Source organism: Musa acuminata, chromosome BXJ2-9 (genome assembly GCF_036884655.1).
Source record: "Musa acuminata AAA Group cultivar baxijiao chromosome BXJ2-9, Cavendish_Baxijiao_AAA, whole genome shotgun sequence".
Classification (NCBI taxonomy): Eukaryota; Viridiplantae; Streptophyta; class Magnoliopsida; order Zingiberales; family Musaceae; genus Musa; species Musa acuminata.
This window is the reverse complement of record NC_088346.1, coordinates 7377506-7398241: the sequence shown is the minus strand read 5'-3', so window position 1 is coordinate 7398241 and position 20736 is coordinate 7377506. Positions and strand designations below refer to the sequence as shown.

Genomic DNA, 20736 nt, shown 5'->3' with positions numbered 1-20736 from the left:
AATTTGTTAATTTTTTTCTTGAGATGGTTTTGTTGGGTTCAAGTTTCTATTAATAAAATTTTAAAGGATAATTTCTTCTTAACAAGTTTCTTTTCTTTTTTATTTTTCTTAAAAAAATTTTAATTTTTTATTTGATATTTTTTTCTTTAATACTCTAAATATCTATCCTCGCCATCACCTTCTCCTCCAAGTGAGCATTCTCGATTGTCGTATCCATCCCATTATGTTACATCGATTATCCTTCTCTCGTAATTCTCATATTATGTTATATTTATGTTTATTGTTTTCGATTGTTATGCTACTTATGTCGTGTCTCGATCTATTTGATGACATACCGATAAGTAAATTAAGATAAAAAAAATAAAAGATATTAATTATTTAATTTTTTCAAAAGCTCAATCCCTCCCTTATTGAAGCACATCATAGGGCTACAAGTGATGGAGGACAATGAAAAGGATGAGAATAAGGAAGACAAATGTCGATTAGAGAGAGAGACACACAAGAAATGAGCTGAATTAGTTAGTGAGGGCAAAAAGGAGAGCGTGAGATGGGTGCATACAACCACTTCGATGAGTTGCGCATCGATCTATCAACAAAAAAAACACGTTTCATACCTTCAAAGCTAAGTTCTCTTGTGTTGAATCAAAGTACAACTCAACCATATAACCTTATGATTGCATTTACGATCACAGTAGCATAGAAGGGTAAAAGCGGTGGTCAACAATCTCCACTTGAGGAGGAGACAAAGAGGTATTTTGGATATTAAAGAAAAAAATTAAAAAGCCCAAAAGAGGAGATTTGTTAAGGAAAATCATTCAATTTTAAATTGATTCACATAAATTCGAACCGACTATGAAATGTTTAATTAGATAAATTTAAAATTTTATTAAATAAGTATGAAATAAAGTTTAAATTCTAACAAAAAAATAATTTATACAATAATTTAAAATACATATCAACATAAAGTTTAGATATTTATACTTTAAATAATATTTTAGTACTAATAATTAATACATATATACTTAAATATTAATTTTTAAAGAATAAAGAATTTGATTATTATTATTTCAATATTTTTACAATTTATAACATAATTTACTTTTTCCCGTATTATTAATTTGGTTTTAGACTCATTGGACCGGTTCTTGGTACTCTGAACCGGACCAAGAAACAACCGGTTGTAAAAAAGATGGGAAGGAAAATAAAATAAATGTATTTTTGGGTTTTAAAAAGCAAAGAATCTCTGTGGTCAAAAATAAAACTTTCCATGGAAAAAAGTCAAAATTAACGTTATAAATATAAATATATATCATTAAAATATAGAAAATAGTCTATTGATATTTTTTACATATATGTACCCCTCAAATTCAGGTATCCCATACATCTACATGTACATATATATACATATTTTTTTCTTATATATACATATATTAATATACCACTTAAATAAAGATATTAGTTCTACCTTGATATATTTTATATGCATTAATATACCATATCTTGATTATCATTACAAAGTATTGCTATCAAATATCATTTTCACCACTCATTTTTCAAAATAATTAGAATAAAAAAATCTTGTCTCAACATCAAATAATGAGATTCCAAAAAAGAACATGGACAGGGGAACACTTTTTTTGAAGGAAGGCTTTGGGAACACCTTTTTCTCTCTTTTTTTGGTGCAGAGAACACCTTTAATTTTATAATACAATTGTTGTTTACATAAAAAAATTACTTGTTCAAAAATATTAAATGGGCTAAAAAAAAAGCTATTTTTTTACTTGCTTTGGGATCTCCTCCTCTATTAAGACAATTTTGTCCTCATCATTGTAATTAATGTGCTAATCACAGTCACCGCCCTCTGTCTTTGCACCGCCAATCCTCCGTGAGAGAAGGCAGACGGGATATATAGGAGGAAGCCCCGATTCAACGCCACCTTTTTCTCCTTGCTTCATCTTCACTCCTCTCCGGATGGCTGCTGCTACGGTGGCATTGTCGGCAGTAGCAACCTCCTTTTCTGCAAGCAGAAGAAAGGCTCGTCTCTATTCGCTCCCCTCAAGGAGGCCTTCTCTCTTCTTCCTCTATGCCCCAGAGCCATCCCGCGCTTCAAAAATCCCACCTTTGGGCACAAAGGTCCGTTCTTTAGCCTCTGCCAGCCATGTGATCTGCCATTTCTAATGGTTTCTCGTGCTGACAGGGCTGTACCCTACGGTTGTTCGCCAGGGCTGTCTCCCCCGTTAGAAGCTTGTCGTCATGCCCTTCGACGGAATGCGCATGTGAACCGGAAGCGGAAGAAACCAGGCAGTCTGGCCTTGGTAGGCTCCTCCTGTGCGCCTCGGTCTGGAAAGCTTTCGTCTTTGCCTCCTGTGTTGCTTGTGGTGCTTGCCTCGCTGCCGATGGATCCATAAGAGCTTCTAGTTTGGGGTTGAAGGTTGCTACAGCGCTGAGAAGAATAGGCTGGCCTGATGAGGCCGTTGTGTTTGCCGTTGCGACCCTTCCTGTGCTGGAGCTCCGTGGCGCTATTCCGGTCGGCTACTGGATGCAGCTTGATCCTCTTAAGCTCACAGTCCTATCCATTCTTGGGTTCGTTGGTTCTCTTTGACCCAATTACTCATTTTGTGCAAATTGACGGAAATTTTGGTCTTGATGGATTTGTTCTTCTTCAGAAACATGGCTCCGGTGCCGTTCATCATCCTCTACCTGAAAAGGTTTGCGTCTTTCGTCTCACAAAGGAGTGCGGTGGCAACCCGGTTTGTGAACCTTTTGTTTGAGAGGGCCAGAGAGAAGGCAGGGCCCGTGGAGGAGTTCCAATGGCTGGGTTTGATGCTGTTTGTGGCGGTGCCTTTTCCTGGTACAGGTGCTTGGACTGGAGCCATCATCGCGTCCATCCTTGACATGCCTTTCTGGTCAGCTTTCTCAGCTAATTTTGTCGGGGTTGTTCTGGCTGGGCTGCTGGTTCATTTGCTCGTGAATCTTGGCCTGAAATATGCAGTCTTGACTGGTTTGCTTATGTTCTTTGCATCCACTGTCATATGGAGTGTCCTGCGGTCATTTAAGAGATCAATCAATTCAAACTGATGGTAATTGTGTACTTCCTTTCTTGATTTGATGAAGAAACTAACTAATTCAGCTTCATTGTTTTTACTTTGTCATAGGAAGTTGCTTTGACTAATTTAAAGCAATTTATCTTCGAGATGCTATTTTCCAACTGCTGAGAATTTTGGTTGAATCTGGTAGCTTCATTTGTCCTAATGAAATTGACATCTATTGCATCAGGTTGTCTGCCCTGTTATCATTAGTTTGCTCTGCTCCCTTTGGACCACCCCAGTAAACTTGCTTTATGAACAGAGCTTGTTGGAACTCTTGTACATCACCAAACAAGTTTATTGTTATGTTCCTTTAAGTAGTCTCGACCCTCTGCTTTCTAATGTTGCCAACATGAGACTCACCAGCATCTTGGCTAATATCCTTGTTTGCTATGGTTTACTGATATGATTCTGCTTTGAATTCAAAGGCAGCCCAGAACCTGGGAAGATTTGATTAAATGTAGCAGTACATCTTCATGCTTCCATCTTATTTTTTCTTTTCATTTTAATCATTTCAGCAACATTTTGACTCTATTTTTGCTACTTTACCATTTTGAATATATTTCTTTGCTTCAGGAAGGTCAAGTCAATTCATATAATGTTCTACTACCTGTAGAGGAACTTTGAAGAAAATACAGGATGCAGTTGGTTCAAACATAGAAGAAACTTGATGCATATTGCTTTTTACTTTACAACTCAAAGAGTCATAACTTCGGATTAAAAAAATGTCCAAGTTAATGATACATAGGAAAAATCTGCTTGGCATTTTATTTTGGAGCTGAAAGATTAAATATTGCGAGGTAATGAAGTTAGTTTCTGGCCACAGGTCCTCTTTATTTTGTTTGTTTGTTTCCAAATATTTTTTCTTTTCTGTCATTCTTTTCCCTCGTATTTCTGTGTCTAATTTTCTCCAGAATTTGCTACCGACTCAATCAAACATGGTTAATTAACTAACATCAGTATGATTAGCCATGATCCTGAGCAGTTCTAATAGGACTTTAATCATCTTCTGCAGATCATCCATTTTGGTCTTGCATCAAAAGAAAGTCATGCCAGTGTGACCTTCCCCAGTAGAGTAGCTGCTTTTTTTTTTTTTGCACTTTCACAAGAAAGTGATGCCAGTGTTATGCTAATACTTATCGGTTTATCATATGTAATCTGGCACTCATCAGCTATGAATTGCAGCTTTGGTGGTGATCAAGTGATGTTCTATAGGCAAACAAGATGGCATTCAGATGAAGCAGCAGGAAATATGGCTCTTGGCTTTTGTTCTTGAAAGCCTGCTAAATTGGCTGCTGATCTTGTGACCATTATTTGGAAGAACTCCAATCCATGCCACCAATGAAGAGGAAGTCCAATCTATGCCTTTTATGCTTGATTTGAATTTGTCAAACTATGAGCTGGTAGGTCTTCTTGAGCTCCCACAATCCTTTCAGTGTCTGGTTTTCAAGAAATATGTTTTTGGCAAGAATATATTTTGTTTAATTTGAAGATTATCTGGAAGAACTTGCACAGAACAAATTACCCCCATTGGGTATTCTGCATGATCAATGCAATTAAGTTTAAATATTGTGCGAATTATTTTTCTTAAGGGCAATTAAATTAGATAAATAAACTGGTATCTCTTCCATGAACATAATTAGATAAACCTCCCATGAACCTTTTCTTTAATTCATTATCATATTACATGAGATTATTTTTCTTTAGGGGAAAAAAGGTGCCAAGTAAAATATCAAGAACTTTTTTTTCTCAATTTTTATCAGAGAAAACTGAAATAATTTGTTTAATAATCAAATTATAATGTAAAATGTTTGTTTCCTATAGTTGAATTCCTTATCACATCCTAATGTTGAATGTCCTTTTTATTCTTAATTCCTTAGAATTTAAATAATATGATTCTTCGAATAATTTGATTCTTATTAGGAATTCATAATTGTGATCTCCATCAATCTTGGAGTCCTCGAAACATAAGGATCCATCGTTCACCGTCCGATCACAATCGAACGGACTATGTATCTTTCCCGAGACCTTATGCTACCGTAAATCCGCCGTTCATTCTAGAAAATTCGACTCCGCCGCGCTCCCTCTCCTCTATATATATACATACATACGAAGATCGCTCGCCTATCGATCCCCGCACGTCGTTCTTCACCGCCGCTGCCTAACGCAGTCCAACGACGATGCCTCGCCGAAGCTATGGAGGTAGTACCCCCTTGAATCTGATCGAGTGTATTTGATCGTCGGTGTGATTATTATGATGATGTTCTTTGGTCGATCTCGTCATGGGTTGTGATCCAAGAAGGAACTTGATGTTTCTGATCTCTATGTTCCCTTTTGTTAAAAGTCTGCTCGCTTCGGTTGTACCTCTTCTGATTCTGTTGGATCTCATGGTGGTGCGATGGTTTCGTTCGGAGTTGGGATTGTCCACGACCATCGTTGTTCTTGGAAAAATTAGATCTTGTATTCTCGAAAGGATATATTGCAGAGTTGCGTTCTTGCATCGGTGTCGAGTGAATTGTGACCTACCTCACACTATATGGTGTGAAGGATCATTTATAGCTTTCCACAGATCCTTCCTTTTTATTTGTTCGAGTGTATTATAAGCTGTTAAACGCTCTTGTTTTTCCTACTCGCTCTGCTTCATACTCCATCCGAATAGAAAATGTTGCTACTGGAAAGGTAAGATTTCGGATAATCAAATAGATGATTTGAACCTAAGGCCAAGAGAATTGATTACATATGTTGAATTTACTGGTAAGAACATGATAACTAGCCAATGTCATGGAAAGAAATGGAACTTACCACAAATTCTAACAAAGAGGACTCTTTGGCAGAATAAATATAGTGTTTTCCTGATTTAAGTTCTTCACACTAAAGCAGATTTCTATGTGAGTCAAGAGCCATTTTGCACTTGACATTTCTTTTGTTTATTGTTTAAGATCATGAGGTTAATGTTCAAAGATTTGGTGGATGTTAACAAGAATCTTGTATGTGTAAATAGGAAACCAATTAGAACTTCTTGGTTTCTTTTGTCATGTAGGAACTTATCTTATTGGTACCATATAACAACCATGCTTATAGGCTGTTTTATATCTTAATAATAGCTTTTATTGCTCATGCGCTTAACTATTGGTTTTATTGGCTTCTTAATGTGCTTCTTTAAGGCCTTCTTTTAATTTTTATGTGCTATATGTTTGGAATTACAGCAACAACAACAACAACAAGCTCTGTATAACATTTTCTTTCAGTTGTTTGGATCATATTGTTTCCTCTAAGTTGTGCAGCTGTCTGGGATTTTGAACTGGAATCATATAATCATCTGTCAGATTTTTACCAGTATGAAATCCTTAAACTACTGCTCCATGTCCTCGCAATCTCCAACTTGTGTGTAAAGAGACTATTTACAAATAAAGTGTACTGATTGCTGAAACTATTGTGTGTTGATGTTCTGTGAGTGATTAGAGTAGGTATTAGAGTGAACAAGTCGTCTGAGCCATGAATGGCCATCTCCATAAGCCAATTAATTTCAAGCTTATATGGTTAAAAGTGTTGAATCTACTGGTAGCTCTGTGATGTTCTTATTAAAGTGGATCCTGTTGGAGGCCCAACCTCATATCATCAAACAATTATTTTTGCATGTTAAGTTTAGAATCGTTGAAATGGCTTGTCAAATCTTTTAATGTTAGAGCTTATTGTCCAGTTTTGACTTCTTACTCCTCTATTATAGGACGCTTTGGTTCTCGTGCTGCACGTCGATCAGCTTCCCCAAGAGATCCAATGCAGACAGGTACCTTAATTATTTCTTCCCTTTTGGATGAGCGCTTAGAATTTTGGATATTGGATATTATGCTTTCCATTTTGAGTTTTAGGATGTCATCTTAATATAGTCTTATAATGTTTCAACTCATCTAGAGCCAGTATATGCTGCTCATTTATGTTGTATACCTTTTGACCTCTGCATGCTATTGCAATCTACAATGAGGAACCTTGTCTGAACAGTGTTGACTTTATTTTTGAAGCTATATTTCCAGCCTTTTAAAATTGGTCATCCTCTATGGAGCTTTTTTAGACATATTTAAGCATGTTGGACTATTTGTTGCTTGTCGCTACTTGTGCTACAGCTCGCTCTGCGCCCCCACCAGCTCCTGCTCAAGGAGGAGGATCGATGCTTGGAGGAATTGGTGCCACCATTGCAGATGGTTAGTATGACACTTGTGCTGCTTTGTAGACCTAATTAATGACTGCTTTCTATGTTTTGTTATCTATCTATAGGCACGGCATTTGGTGCTGGAAGTGCTATTGCACGCAGAGCTGTTGATGGTGTTCTCGGCTGTCCTACTGTTCAACATGAGAAGGCTGCCTCTCCAGCTGATTTAGTGAGTGGCCCTACTTCTAAGGGTTCTGATGCTTGCACTACTCACGTTAAAGCCTTCCAAGATGTAAGTGCATACGTTGGAGCAACACTATTGTATCTGCCAATCTGCAATGGTAAGACTGAATCCCTTGTTTGAATGTCTTGTGAAACAGTGCATCAACAACTATGAGAGTGATATTAGCAAATGCCAGTTCTACATGGACATGCTGAATGAGTGTCGTCGGTGTTATGGAGCTGTTATGTAGATGATGGCTATTCTACTACTCTGATCCTATGTCAAGTAAGGTAGTTTTGTGACTTGGTTATGCTTGAAGCTACTGGTTGATAGATTACTTTATAGTACATTGGAATTGCAATTATACTCAGTTCAAGCTTAAATAGAGATCTGTGCTGATATTGGCATTATCGGGGCCATGCAGGAAATAACTGATTAGCCCTTCTTTTTTTAGTTTATAGTTTAGGCATTAGTTTTTTCTTTTTCTTCGTAAAAGGAATTAGAATTAGTCAGAATTGGACTAGAGAAGGTAAATGGCAAATCATTGTCTAGTTTGTGTACCCAAACAACATAGTCAATGTGGCCAGGAAACTTGATAGTCAAGACCAAACTTTACTCGAGCAATAATACATTAACTCTGAAACAAACAGACCCAGACATGTACATCTCTCACCACCCCAAAGCTAAATGGTACAGAAAATAAGATACAGATGTAAAGTTCAGTGAAAAAAAGGACATAGCTAAAATCGCAATGAAAACTTACATCAAACTGCTGACTGCTATACATCCCAGCCATCTTTTCTGCTACCAAAGCTCCATTTATTGGCAGCCAAATCTCCATACAGCTCTGAGAACCTAGCAAGGCATTCACTCCTCACTTGATAGTGTTCCTGTGTGTTTCGACTAATGGCCACTCCTGAGAACTTTGATGTGTCTAAAGCCCACGAGGGCTTCACGTATTCGATCGTCTTCCTTGATGAACTTGCATTTGCATACAAGAAATTCATAAGCAAATCCTCGCAGTTGAAGAACTTATCCACAATGTCCCTCCCAATCTTCGTGTCATTGCTCCAATACCTTTCGAATGCTAATTTATGATCCATGAATGCAGCTCCTGCGAGTATCATGTTGTAACCTCCTTGTTTCCGAGCATACTTCTCATCCCTGTACCTTAGTGGTTTTCCTTCTGCAATACGCGGGTAGAATCCCACAATCCTATCAGGGTGATCCCTCCATATCTTGAATCCACGCTCTATGTTGTCACAGGTCATCATGATATCATCATCGAGTTCCAAAACTGCTCTTGTTTTTATGGATGGATCTACATTGAACCTGTTGTTTAAGGAGTTCCTCTTCTCCACTCGGATTCGAAGTGGTACTGCTGAGTCGAACCTGGTAACATTTGGTGGCTGGCCTTTGTTCCACACCACCAGGATCTCTTGTATTGATGTGCATCTTGAGTAATGTTTCACGTACATCTTCAAATTCCAGAGGCGGGCATCATATGTCATTGTCACAAGCGTGAACTGAGAGTAGTGCCCCTTCAATGAGTAAGCCTCTCCTGCACCATTGCCTCCGTATACATAATGGGTTCCAATACATGTTAATGAAACCACTACCACAAATATAATAGCTAGGATTGACTGGCCTGTACAGGTGTTGGGTCTAATTCTTCCTCCCAATGGAGATGTCATATTGTTCAAATGGCTGCAAAGCCATCTAAACAAAGAACAATGTTGAAGATGATGTTCTTGTGACTGAAGGACATCATTTCGCTTCCTCGAAAAATGAAGACATTGGCTAAGAGGTAAATTGCACTTAATTGCACTTAGGAACACCCCTGATAATATAACCAGTACAATAGCAGCTCCAAATGCTGAGTAGCCTATCAAAAGCCTGCGAACGACATCACCCGAAGGAACTCGGTCACCATCCATTACCGCAACCCATTGATCCAACGTGAGCCGTTGCACATCTAGGTGATGGTAACGAGCACCATTCCAAGCATTACTGCCTTTTTGAGGCTCATCCAAACCAAGTGGAACTTCGACTTCCTCGTATTCATCTTTGGCAAGAACCTTGACATTGAAAAGGCGTATACGCTGCCCATATGTACCACCGCAGTCTTGCCCTGGGCGATAGAGCTCACCTTTATAAGTGAATGGCCTTCCTGCATTTCTAGCACCTAAACTCTTATCCATGTTATGAACTGGATTCTGTTTGTGTGGCTTCCAAGGACCAAGCGGTGAGCTGCTGTACCAGATTTCAAGCTCTCCATTCTTTTTGGCACCCACAGAACTGAAATCTGACCCAAAAAGCCAAAAATAACCCTGATGATTTATAATGAATGAGTCTACAAGCGGCTTCTTAAGAATGACCTTTTCCAGTGTCCACCTTAAAGGAAAATTCACTGCCCGGTAAAGCCGGAGGTCCGCTTTCTCACTGCCTTCAGGCATCATATAGATCTGCGGAGTCCACATGAAAATGAGAAACTGGGGAAACTAAAATGTTCAATTATAAACCGGTTCCTGGCCCTCTTCTATCAAGGCATCGGAGAAGTAGCATTTTCACATCTAATAAGAAAGGATGTTCTTACCTGGTCCTGGTAGCTGAAAACATATGGGTAAGAAAGGTGCCATTCTTCGTCCAGCACAATACCCAGGTGGTGCCATGTTGCACCCTTGTCCTTGCTCATAGCAACACCAATGTCTCCTTGCAATGTGACAGAGTTCTTCGTTTCAAAGAACAAATACAAAATATCTTCCTGAAAAACAATTATAAGTTAGAAAGATGCACTCTAATATCGCTGTGAATGGCAGTAGTGAACCTCATTGCCAGAGAAAATGTACTGATATTGCAAGCAGAACATGAATAAAAAGACTAAAACCATCCAAACGTTAATGTGGTAGATTTCAAGCAAATAATTACCTTATAAATGATCCATCTACTTCGTTATTTCAAGAAAATAAAGTATAAGCTATTGCTCAACTGTTTGTAGTATAATGCAATTTGGATACATAGAAATCCAACAGATGAAAACATTCTCAACTTGAGCTTCATCCATCTTATGAAATTTAAGAGACAACACTCAAGCAAATGGAATTATATTTGCAGCAGTAATTATCTTCCAGAAGAACTTAGTCAACAGCAAGTTTAATTGGAGCTCTTTTCCAAAGACTAGCATATACAAAGCTGTCTTATGTATTGATCATCACCACTCTGGATTTCATCATTTCCATGGTTTCCTATCACCATCTTCATTTTGGCTTTAACATATCCTTCATCAAACATTCAAAAGGAAAGCTGTGTTTTCCCATTGCTTGGTGAATTCCTAACTTTATTCTTTTGTGCATCTTTTGGTTTTTTCGACCTAAGAAAAACCAGCATGCTACCAAAAATTAATTGATTCTTCACCTATTATGCTGAGCAACTCAACAGAATGTCAATTGATCTTGCAATGGCACTCCTATCCCAATTTAACTATATGTTGGTCGACTAAGAGCATTTAAACTGAAATAGCTTTGCATGTCAGTCCCACCATATTCTGATTTAAGTTTGCTGTATAGTACATATACAGTAGTACCTAGGCTCATAAACCATATAAAGAGGAGTTTCTTGATGTGGCAATTCACGACAATAGATATGGATGCGCAACCATATTTTTGCCACTATTTCTAGGTATCTGATTCCATATAAATCACTCCTAAAGGAACAGTGGTCCCAAAATATCATATGCACTTTAGCTTTGGCCGCCAAATGGAAGGCAGTTTTAGTTCTTATAAACGTATAAATTAAGCTTGTCTTCCTGCCTCATGGTAGGTGCCAATTTTATGCATCAGTCACTGACTTAATTGCCTTATGTTCATAGTGATTCTCCCTTCCATTTAATTTGTCACCAACCAGACCTCTTCATTTATCATTTCAATTTTCTTTGTGGGTCAATAAAATATTAGCTCTCGGTTGAAAAAAGTCTAATACTAGTACTAATGGCTTATTTTCATCAAATGTCAGACCTTTATAGTAAGGACATCCTCCTGTTCTAACTAGACAAAGTCTTAATACCATCAGCTTATTTTCATCAAAAGTCAGACCTTGGTTGAGTCATTCATCATTCTTATTCTCTCTCTTCCTTTTTCTTTGTTCAGAAAAGTAAAATTTTAGCTCAAAGAACTGATAAAATAAAAAGCTTGATTTCATTTTTTTTGCTTTTAGAAATACAACATTGTTTCTAAAACACAAATTTCCACGGTTTCATGCTAAACAGTACTTCTCAATTAAAAAAGAGGAATATGAGAAAGCTGAGTAAAGGTTAGACACACAAAATCTCATGCAGTTGATCGCATAATTCTACTTTATTCCCTTCTTCTGAAGTGAAACAAAATTGACCTATTTATCAATTGATCACAACTAGAACCTCAAATAGCTAAGCATGAGCTCCGTTGAGCTCAGAGACCATAATAGTCGGAGTCCCCGATTCGAAGCTCTAATTCACTGACCTGGATATAGAGGAAGGGATCGGCCACAAAGTTGCTAGGGAAGCCAGCGTCCGTCGCCGAGGCACAAGTGACCACCGGATTCGCCACCGGCCATGCCGCTGTCTCGTTGTCCCACACATTCCACTGCTCCATTCAATCCCCGAGACATCGCCCGATCAAGAACAACGGATCAAACATAACAAAGAAGAAGAAAGGAGAGGAGAAGGGTTTACGAATTCGATGGGCTTGAGGGAGAAGGGGGAATCTCCGTAGAAGAGGCCGACGGACCAGGATCCCTCGCCGTCGGGGCGGCATCCGGATGCAGAGGAGGGCGAGAGAGGCAGGGGTTTGGGGAAGGGGGAGACGGTGAGCCAGGCGAAGAGGGCGACGGTCGAGCCAAGGAGGAGGGCGGCAGAGGCAGCGAAGAGGAAGCCGGCCGAGCGGACGCACCGACGCCATCGTCGCCCCGGGCTCATCTCTTCTTCTTCTGCTCTCGCCTTCGATCCTCCCTTCACCGTTATCGCAGTCTAGTTGGTGTTAGTTTTATATATATATAGTGGCGGGGTGTCGTGTCTGAAGTCGTGGTTTTGTCTTACTATTCTCTGCCGGTGTCAAAGAAAACGACAGAAAGGAAGGGGCGGTAAAAGAAGTCCCCGGCGGCAGCGATGCTCTCAGATGAGGCGGTAAAAGCAGTCCGCGGCGGCAAAGATTATTGTTCTGATGAGGCCAATAAAACTTAATTGTTATTTCATTTGCTTAAAACTCTAGTAAATATAATGCTCTTCACAAGATTCAATTATAATTATAAAAAATATTAAAAATAATTTACAGATTATATGGCTGTGATGTGATTGATCTATCTATCTATCTATCTATCTATCTATCTATCCATATACATATATAGGAAATCACACGATAAGCGTCCCCATCACCGAGTAGAAGAAGCGTGGGCAGAATCATTCTACAATTTCATATGGATATGACGAATTATTGGTGAAACTAAATCCGGAGTTGGGACAGAATAATTTGTAGCAAAGGTGTTCACTCTTCTTTTGATGCTTCCTGTTCTTGTAAGGTCCACGTCACACTTTGGAATGAACCAAGTGTCGCTTCGGGATACCACTCTGACTGAACCCAACTCAGCCGACTTAGGTGACGACTGAAAGCGTGATCTGCCGCTTTACGATTCGCACAGCATGATCCGACCAATCTTTCTCCCGTGTCAAAGAAGCGTTCCCCACCACATCAGCATCCAAATATTTGCATGCTACAACAGCAAAAAAAGTCAAATTGCAAATCTCTGCGGGTTATAACTCATGCCGGCATGTGGTAACATAACTCAAATGTTTCAAGTGTAAGACAGAGAGAGAGAGAGAGAGCCCAAAATGTACCTTCATAGGGTTTCATGGAGAAACTGCTCGGCCGATCTAACACTTGAATATTTAGAGAGAACTCAAATTGATCCAATTTAATATTTAGAGAACACTTTGACAAAAAGACCTAATACTAAACTAGATAGACAAAAAGATCAAATATTTAGAAAACACTTTGACAAAATGTTTTTCACAAGGCATAGTTGAAGAACATGAAATCCTCTGAGATTCTTGGACATGCAGCAAATTGTCGCAGAATGACAGCTTTAAATGATCTGCAAACAATTTCTCTGTTAATTGCCGGACCATGATGTGCGTACGAGGAAGAGAACTGTCACTGGGGTGATGGGAGGTAGAACAACTTATGAGCTTCCATGACTTCCAAATGCCACATTGCTTCCCGATCAGGATGTTGCGAGAGATCCACCATCTTATGAACCTGCAATAACAACAAAAGGATGAGATGAACCGTTCGCTAGCAGAAGGTTTCTAGATCTTTACTTAGCTGACATGGACATATAATGAACTGTATATATAGTATCTCTTATCACAAAAGAGATATAACCAATATTGAGCTTATTTGATATCAACTCATACGGGCAAGATCAGGACCCCTCAACAGTGAATCATGCTGTTAATACTCCGTATGAGAAACTGATGCTGGAAAATACTTACGAGAAACTGATGTTGAAACTAGCTAGATTAAAAGAATAACATATCTCGCTGTATATTTTTTTTTCTTTTTCCTTTCCATATACCGTGTTACATAACCATGCACAACACTTGCAATGAGAACCAGCCTTGAACCCTCAACCACTTGATCACATATATAATGTGCTAAACACCAGAATCTGTAAGGAGACTACATGTATCTGTTGATTAGTCACCATATCTGCCCCTTTTCGTGGAAGGCTAAAGCTGCAGGTATCCTAGTTTATGAATCTGTGTTTTTATTTATCCAGCCTCAAGATCACATAATTTGCCAGAATTATATATCCATACAGCTATACTTAGAACTACCATGTGCAGAAGTACTCTCTTCTTTGACCATCACCCAAAAAAGAATAATAGAGAAAAGAAATGATGTAGCATAAATTGCTTTTAAACCATTGCTGATTAATGGGAGAATTGATATATCTTACAGTCAAAAGAATATATAATTGGCATAAAATCCACAAGTTGACCAATGCTTTTAATGTGGCTTATGAAATTTTACCAGAAAGCAACTAGGCCTACAGCTTGTGAGTGCATAAAAATGCAATATTGGTCCCACAAACAATTGCTGGGGCATCTCTCAAATCATTATCGTATATTTTTTACTGTACTATACCTAAGAGAATAGGCAATATTGTTTAACCTCGATACTTAAAAACAATTGCTACACATGATATGATACTCGATTATAGAAAAGAAAGTTCTACCATGCACTGAGTGTTTTGCTTGCATGGCCTGGATTTCTTTTTAAAGCAATAACTGATGGGTGGTCAATTGCCTCACTTAATCCCAAAAACCTGAATGTTGATGCAATAACAAATTTCAAACCTGAGATACTTCATAATCTTAAAACTTCCTCAATGAATTATCACTTATCAAACATATATTGAAATATATTTACTTTAAAGTTTAAACCATGTTTTTTATCTTTTAGTTTGCATTTATAAAAGTTCACGGTATACAGTTACTTGGCTAAAGGTCCTCATAGTTTGTTTTCCAGAACTGGTTAATTTTATATGGTACGTTTTAGAGATTCTCAAAGAACTTTCAGTGATAATGATGTGAAAACTGTAAATTAACAACTAACTTTTCATTTTGAAGGCTTCGACAATTTCAATAAGCAATTCAATTACACTTCAGATGCATAGACTTCAAAGGGATTGCCTTAATTAAGGTCCTAAACTGGCTTCTACCTTATTGGTCAGTGGGCACATTAGCTGGATGATAGCTTCACCTTTTAAGGAAAAGGTCTACCATTATCAGTGATGAAGATTACAATAATATAGAAGGTAACTGCAAAATATCAGATCTACACACTCTAAGGACTCTTCAGCCTCAGAAACACCTCTGCTAGCACGGTTTCTTTGGCAAACCCAAATGTTCTAGACAACCAAATTTTTTGAAATTGAAAGGATAGAATAATAGACATCCAACAAAAGCCATTTGCCACAACATTGACTCTGACACAACAGACAAAAGATCAACATTAGAATCCTAAGTAAGAAAAATGGAACCTCATATAAATCGATGCAAACACTAAAAACTTGCACCTCAATGAACTCTTGCTTACTCTCGTATCAGATCAAGTTCAATTTTAGGAATGTTACATAGCATCAGCCCTAATCTTTGTTGCTTTTGCCAAAAAAGAAAAAAAAGAAATGGTTTATGCAAGGAAAAAACTGAAAGCTCTGGGGCCGAAAGTCTACCACATAATGTTTGTATTTTGATTGATCATAAGATATGGTGTAAGAACAGAAAAGAAAAAAAAACTTTTACTAATTAAACAGAAGGAACATAATGCATCATTTACCCCGTCTCCCTAATGGAAAGATCTTGAGGAGTACAGTAAAGTGAAATGATCTAAATAATAGGTAAAGATTCTAATTTATATTGGCAACAAAGTAAATCAACTACATTAACGAAAAACCTAAAAGATAATGAAAACAAGACCTTTTTTTCCTCGATCCCCAATATACTTCATAAAACCCTATCCAAGATTCTCTGCCTGGGTAACCTAGTATGGAGTTCGAGCAAGAGAAGGTACCCTGATCGTGGAAAGGCCACCGGATTGAGCGGCGACGTACGGCCCGACGACCATCACGTACATCCCTGAAACGGAAAGAAATAGGGGAAATGGCTTAGATTGCAGCAAGAGTGGTAAGGATCAAAATAAGTGACTTTTGTTGTCTTTGACCGACCAATCTTCCACTGCTGGGGCTGGGATTCGGCGGAGAGGAGGAGCTCGACGACGTCGGAGCCGTCATCGAGAAGGAAGCGCCCCTCATCGGTGCCCGACACCAAAACACCCTGCCTGCAACCGCCGCGTCATAGAAAGCGAACGAACGGGGAGGAAAGAAAGAGGTGAGGCTATTGTGCGGACCTGCAGCCAGGCGCGCTGGAAGAGGATGCCGAATAGGGTGGCGGCAGAGGAAGAGGCGGAGGCGGATGCGGCGCGAACATCCTTGAGTTCGCCGCAGAAGAGCTTCAACGCCGCGAGGCTGTAGTCCATTGCTAGACGGTGGATCCTCTTCGGCACAGGCGACCGCCTCGATTAAAGTAAAGGAAGGTCATTTTTCTATCTAAGCCCCTGTAAGTATATTTATTTTCATCTCTTTCTTATATTCTGTAGAATTATATTACTATAGTCCCTAATATTTTCAATAATACCAATAATACTGTCTTAAAGCATTAACTTCGATTTAGCTGAAGTTTTCTAATCTGGTCCTCATGGAAACTTAGATTTTGAGAAGCATCCCAGCGAAATGTTACCGGGTCGGATCCGATAGACTCCATCTAAGATCCAAACATGGGACATCCAATAAGAACCCTCTTTCTCTCTCTCTCTCTCTCTCTATTTATATATATATATATATAGAGAGAGAGAGAGAGAGAGAGAGAGAGAGACTTCTTTGCTCGAACACTGCAGAACACACAGATTTGCACAGCATGCAATTGAGACGCGTCTACAGTCTCCACAGCTTAAAGCAGGGGTGAGCAAAAAGGAAGGGATTCCGACATGAATCACTCATGGCGAAGAAGACGGACGTTAAGCCGCCTCAGCCACACCGAGTGAAGGATCATGTGGAACACATCGAACCTCCTGGGAGGGCTGTTCACCTCGAAGTGCCTCCTCACCATCCTCACCCGCCTCTGCATCCTGATGTACTGCCTGGGCGATATCGCCGTCAGAATCCGCTTGAGGTCGGGGATGTCCTCCGGCGACACCTGCACCGAGAAGGCCTTCCAGTTGAGGACGTCGCTGAAGGGCAGCACGTAGCGGTGGCTGATGGTCACCGGCACGCAGCCGAGGTAGATGGCCTCCACCACCCTGGGGCTTGCCACCTCGTACCCGCTGGGGCAGAGACAGAAGCGGCTCCGCCGCATCATGGCGTAGTAGGAGACGCCCCTGGGGAGGTACTCGTGGACTTGCACGGACGGGTCGCGGCCCTTCCACGCCTGCAGCAGCAGCGGCCTGACGGGGCCGTGGTCGCCGCCCGCGAAAAAGGCGAGAACGGGGCGGCGCGAGGCGGACGGCCCACCCATCATGTCGGCCATGACGTCCGTCTTGAGGTTGATCTCCGGGAGTGACACGTCCTTGCGAGGGTCGAAGCCCTCGGATGTGTTGGCGTTGCACAGCACGCGGATGGAGTCGCCGTAGAGATGAGAGTGAGCTTCGGAGGCATGAGGCCCCTGCACAACCGACGCATACATATAACAGTATCAGATCAATATCTACAGCAGCACAAAGAATTATTCTCTACTGATTTATGGCTGCTTTTTGGTTCCATGTAAACCGCAGATGATGTTAAGCAAGCATTAGGAAGCAGTAGAAGAACAACTTGACACACGTATGCCTCTATATGTGCAGTAGATTCTCCTTTTCACGAGCATTACTGCTATCGACACCACTACAACTCTCTCAACTCCATGCTGCAAGCCTAGCTTTGCTAAACGAGTTCAGCAACTTCAGACATGATCCTAAGAACAATAACAAACAGATGAGAGAGGAGTGTTTGTGTTACCCAATCATGGCAGGAAAGCATGAAATGGTCCGCACCAAGGCTCCTGTTCCAGTATGGGTATCTTTCAGCAATGACACTGATGTAGTCAGCAATGGTCCTCGTTATAGGGGATATGTCGAAGGATTTGGGCTTGTAGATCAACTTGACCATCTTCACAACACTGAATGGGAGGAAGAAGACATGAGCCAGATCAGGATCCCTGGTGCGAAACCAGGTGTCCATGTCGATGCCATGGATGAACCTTCCCTCGGAAGAGTATATGCTCCTGCAGGGGCCATCGTGGAACAGTGGTGGTTCACCTTCTTCATACACATAGACCTTGAACAGCTTCTCCATTTCCAAATAACTCCTGCACTTTGGAATTGTTTCCCCAAAACACTTTAAGCAACCAAACTAACGATCCAAGATTTCACGTCGTCGATTATGTACCTATGAAAAGCGTAAGCATCCCTATATGAGGGGCCTTGCGGAACGTAATCTTTGTCGAACAATGGCGATACGTTACTGTGGTTTCGAAATGCTTCCTTGATAGCAGCTCGAGCTCTCATCAGGCCAAATTCAAGTCTCTCCAATTTTGTGTCTCTTCTTCTCGCTCTTCGCGGCGATGGTATCGCCTCGACCGTGCCATTGTTTCGAACGAGTAGCGGTGCCTATCGCACAACAAAAATGGAATTAGATTTGGTCGATTAGTTCATAGCTAAACAAAGAGCGTGAAAACGGTAGTATCGATGTGTGCCCAAATGATCGATTGGATAGATCTCCACCGATTCCTCAACTCTGACATTTGGAGACTCGACTCTGTCCTCGAACTTGCAAAACCCTACAGTGACTTTTGCAAAGATTAAGTTCGAGATTGTTAGAAGAATTCTTGAGGGAAGAAGAACAAATCTGTTTGGGATGTAAAAGTTGATCTGATCGAGGCAGGACGAACAGTTGAGACTAAAAGTCGTGATATGATGGCCGACGCTGATGGATCCTTTGCAGAATATGCATTCCAAACTATGCCATTGTGAGAATAGTACAGTTGATAATAGTATTAGAAGAAAAAAGATACTGATTTCAGCAATGTTGTCGTGTTTCTTCGATACAAGGTGAGGTGGTGCATGCATTGAACTCCATGCGTGTCAAGGTGGCACCACCTTAGATTGCCACCCTTCTTCTCCGTTCCTTTGTCCACCGGAACCTATTTCTTGACTCACATCAATTATGAGATTAACTCAGAATTACTTGGAGTTAATTATATTTTGTTAACGTCTGGTTTCCAACTATATACATGTCAAGAAGAAGGAAGAAGAGGATGATTAACTCAGAATCACATGGAGTTATCACACCTGGTTTCAAACTATGTATGTCGACAAGAAGGAAGAAGGGAGGAGGAGGAGAGGAAGAGGACTTACAGGTTCCGGCGCTGGGCTCGGTGCCGCCGCGGGAGGAGGAGACGCATGAGAAGCATGACCAGAGTGATTGAAGTGAGACTGTGCTCCGACACCTCTATGATGCTCCAAAACCTCTTCTCCACTCATATCACCACCGTGAACAGGTGGAGAGGAAAGGGAATAGGAAGAGAACCAGAAGGCGGAGCTCTTGGACTCGACGGCAAACAGGACCAAGGAAACCAGAACCATGGGGACCAGTACGCCCAGCAGCACCAACCACCTTCTCCCATATCCATGGAAGCATGGAAGAGGAGGAGGAGGAGAAGATGAATCCATGGCGATGGTGGTGCATGATCCACCCTGTGTAGGAAAAGGAGCATACAGTGTCGGTCATCTGTGCCATTAAGCGGGAAGCGACAGTGACAGGAAGGGCGTCATACGGGGGAACCGAGCCAAGTGGCGTGGGTTGGGTTGAGGTGAGCCGCGGCGAGTCGGACACGCGGCGAGCGAGTTCGGGACGAGTCCTGCGCCTTTTTGTCCCGTTCGAGTCCCACGTGATCTCCACGGATCCACAGTCATGCAGATTGACGTCTGCGTGATCTCCTCGTGTCCGCAGCCATGCAAGCGGTGACAATTTTATGGGTGTCTCCGATTCTTTTATTCTCTCGTCTTTTCTGGATACCTGACTTTTCGTTGGAGGCAGAGGTGGCCCCACCAGTGGGTCCAATTCGATTCTTTTGATGAAACCACAGTGCGATTGGTGGTGTGATTAGTGAGAGACGCACCAAACTATCACATGCGCCTCGTTACGTTTCACCACAAAGACCAATAGCATTCATGACACGAACACATATAACCCGTCTGGCGGATATGTTGTGCATGATGTGATCATTATGCAACATTTGTTCAAAATCTTTTTCTCACAACAAAACCTCACTGATCCAAAAACATATGAACTCTAATATAAGGAGGCTGTTCAGCATTCGTACTTTAATATCCGCACAAAAATCTTGGATGAGTGATTGCTTGCTTGGAATTGGAAATGCCTGCAAGTAGTGGTCGCAGACAGAAGCAAAAGCACCAAGTTGCAAAACAGAGTCACTGGATGTGTAAATGCGCAATGGTTGCTCGTAGTTTAGTTTAAAATGAGGTGAGATAATAATCATGCTAAAAAAACACACAAAAATCATGAACTAAGATTATTAAATATGGAAAATTGTTGGTCCGAAAGGTAACTCAGTAGCAAAAAAATAAGATGTGACAACAGGATGACAACCTAACATCACGAAGCTGTAAGACAATTCTAGTAAATGCAACTTC

At 40.5% G+C, this 20736-nt stretch overlaps 5 protein-coding genes across 9 annotated transcripts; 2 read left to right on the top strand and 3 right to left on the bottom strand.

Moving 5' to 3' along the window:
• The first annotated feature begins 1855 nt into the window (after window positions 1–1855).
• Window positions 1856–4664, top strand: LOC135623356 (uncharacterized). 3 transcript variants are annotated; one of them, XR_010491351.1, is made up of 5 exons: window positions 1856–2133; window positions 2198–2583; window positions 2667–3080; window positions 3663–3886; window positions 4272–4664. XR_010491351.1 is itself a non-coding variant. In XM_065126223.1 (4 exons), exons 1-3 carry the CDS (start codon window positions 1972–1974, stop codon window positions 3076–3078), a joined length of 960 nt encoding a protein of 319 aa, XP_064982295.1. In that variant the 5' UTR covers window positions 1856–1971; the 3' UTR covers window positions 3079–3080; window positions 4272–4664. The 3 variants fall into 3 exon arrangements, 2 of the variants coding, with proteins under 2 accessions (XP_064982295.1, XP_064982294.1); XM_065126223.1 differs by lacking the exon at window positions 3663–3886; XM_065126222.1 differs by having other exon boundaries at window positions 3663–4664.
• Window positions 4665–5165: 501 nt separating this feature from the next.
• LOC103997589 (uncharacterized) lies at window positions 5166–7864 on the top strand. Its single transcript, XM_065123843.1, has 5 exons — window positions 5166–5288; window positions 6814–6873; window positions 7208–7285; window positions 7359–7525; window positions 7614–7864. Exons 1-5 carry the CDS (start codon window positions 5267–5269, stop codon window positions 7704–7706), a joined length of 420 nt encoding a protein of 139 aa, XP_064979915.1. The 5' UTR covers window positions 5166–5266; the 3' UTR covers window positions 7707–7864.
• Window positions 7865–7986: 122 nt separating this feature from the next.
• LOC135623917 (glucosamine inositolphosphorylceramide transferase 1-like) lies at window positions 7987–12471 on the bottom strand. Its single transcript, XM_065127380.1, has 4 exons — window positions 12165–12471; window positions 11953–12075; window positions 10053–10220; window positions 7987–9921 (listed from the first exon to the last, which is right to left on the bottom strand). The coding sequence occupies exons 1-4, from the start codon at window positions 12405–12407 to the stop codon at window positions 8236–8238; spliced, it is 2220 nt and encodes a 739-aa protein (XP_064983452.1). The 5' UTR covers window positions 12408–12471; the 3' UTR covers window positions 7987–8235.
• Window positions 12472–13349: 878 nt separating this feature from the next.
• On the bottom strand, window positions 13350–16547 carry LOC135582922 (uncharacterized). 3 transcript variants are annotated; one of them, XM_065123489.1, is made up of 4 exons: window positions 16399–16547; window positions 16217–16329; window positions 16063–16127; window positions 13350–13743 (listed from the first exon to the last, which is right to left on the bottom strand). In XM_065123489.1, the coding sequence occupies exons 1-4, from the start codon at window positions 16476–16478 to the stop codon at window positions 13639–13641; spliced, it is 363 nt and encodes a 120-aa protein (XP_064979561.1). In that variant the 5' UTR covers window positions 16479–16547; the 3' UTR covers window positions 13350–13638. The 3 variants fall into 3 exon arrangements, 2 of the variants coding, with proteins under 2 accessions (XP_064979561.1, XP_064979560.1); XM_065123488.1 differs by having other exon boundaries at window positions 16217–16325; XR_010490951.1 differs by having other exon boundaries at window positions 13607–13743; window positions 15969–16127; window positions 16217–16325.
• Window positions 16548–17011: 464 nt separating this feature from the next.
• Window positions 17012–18684, bottom strand: LOC135622219 (probable glycosyltransferase At5g03795). Its single transcript, XM_065123865.1, has 3 exons — window positions 18470–18684; window positions 18041–18389; window positions 17012–17708 (listed from the first exon to the last, which is right to left on the bottom strand). Exons 1-3 carry the CDS (start codon window positions 18586–18588, stop codon window positions 17040–17042), a joined length of 1137 nt encoding a protein of 378 aa, XP_064979937.1. The 5' UTR covers window positions 18589–18684; the 3' UTR covers window positions 17012–17039.
• Window positions 18685–20736: the final 2052 nt, after the last annotated feature.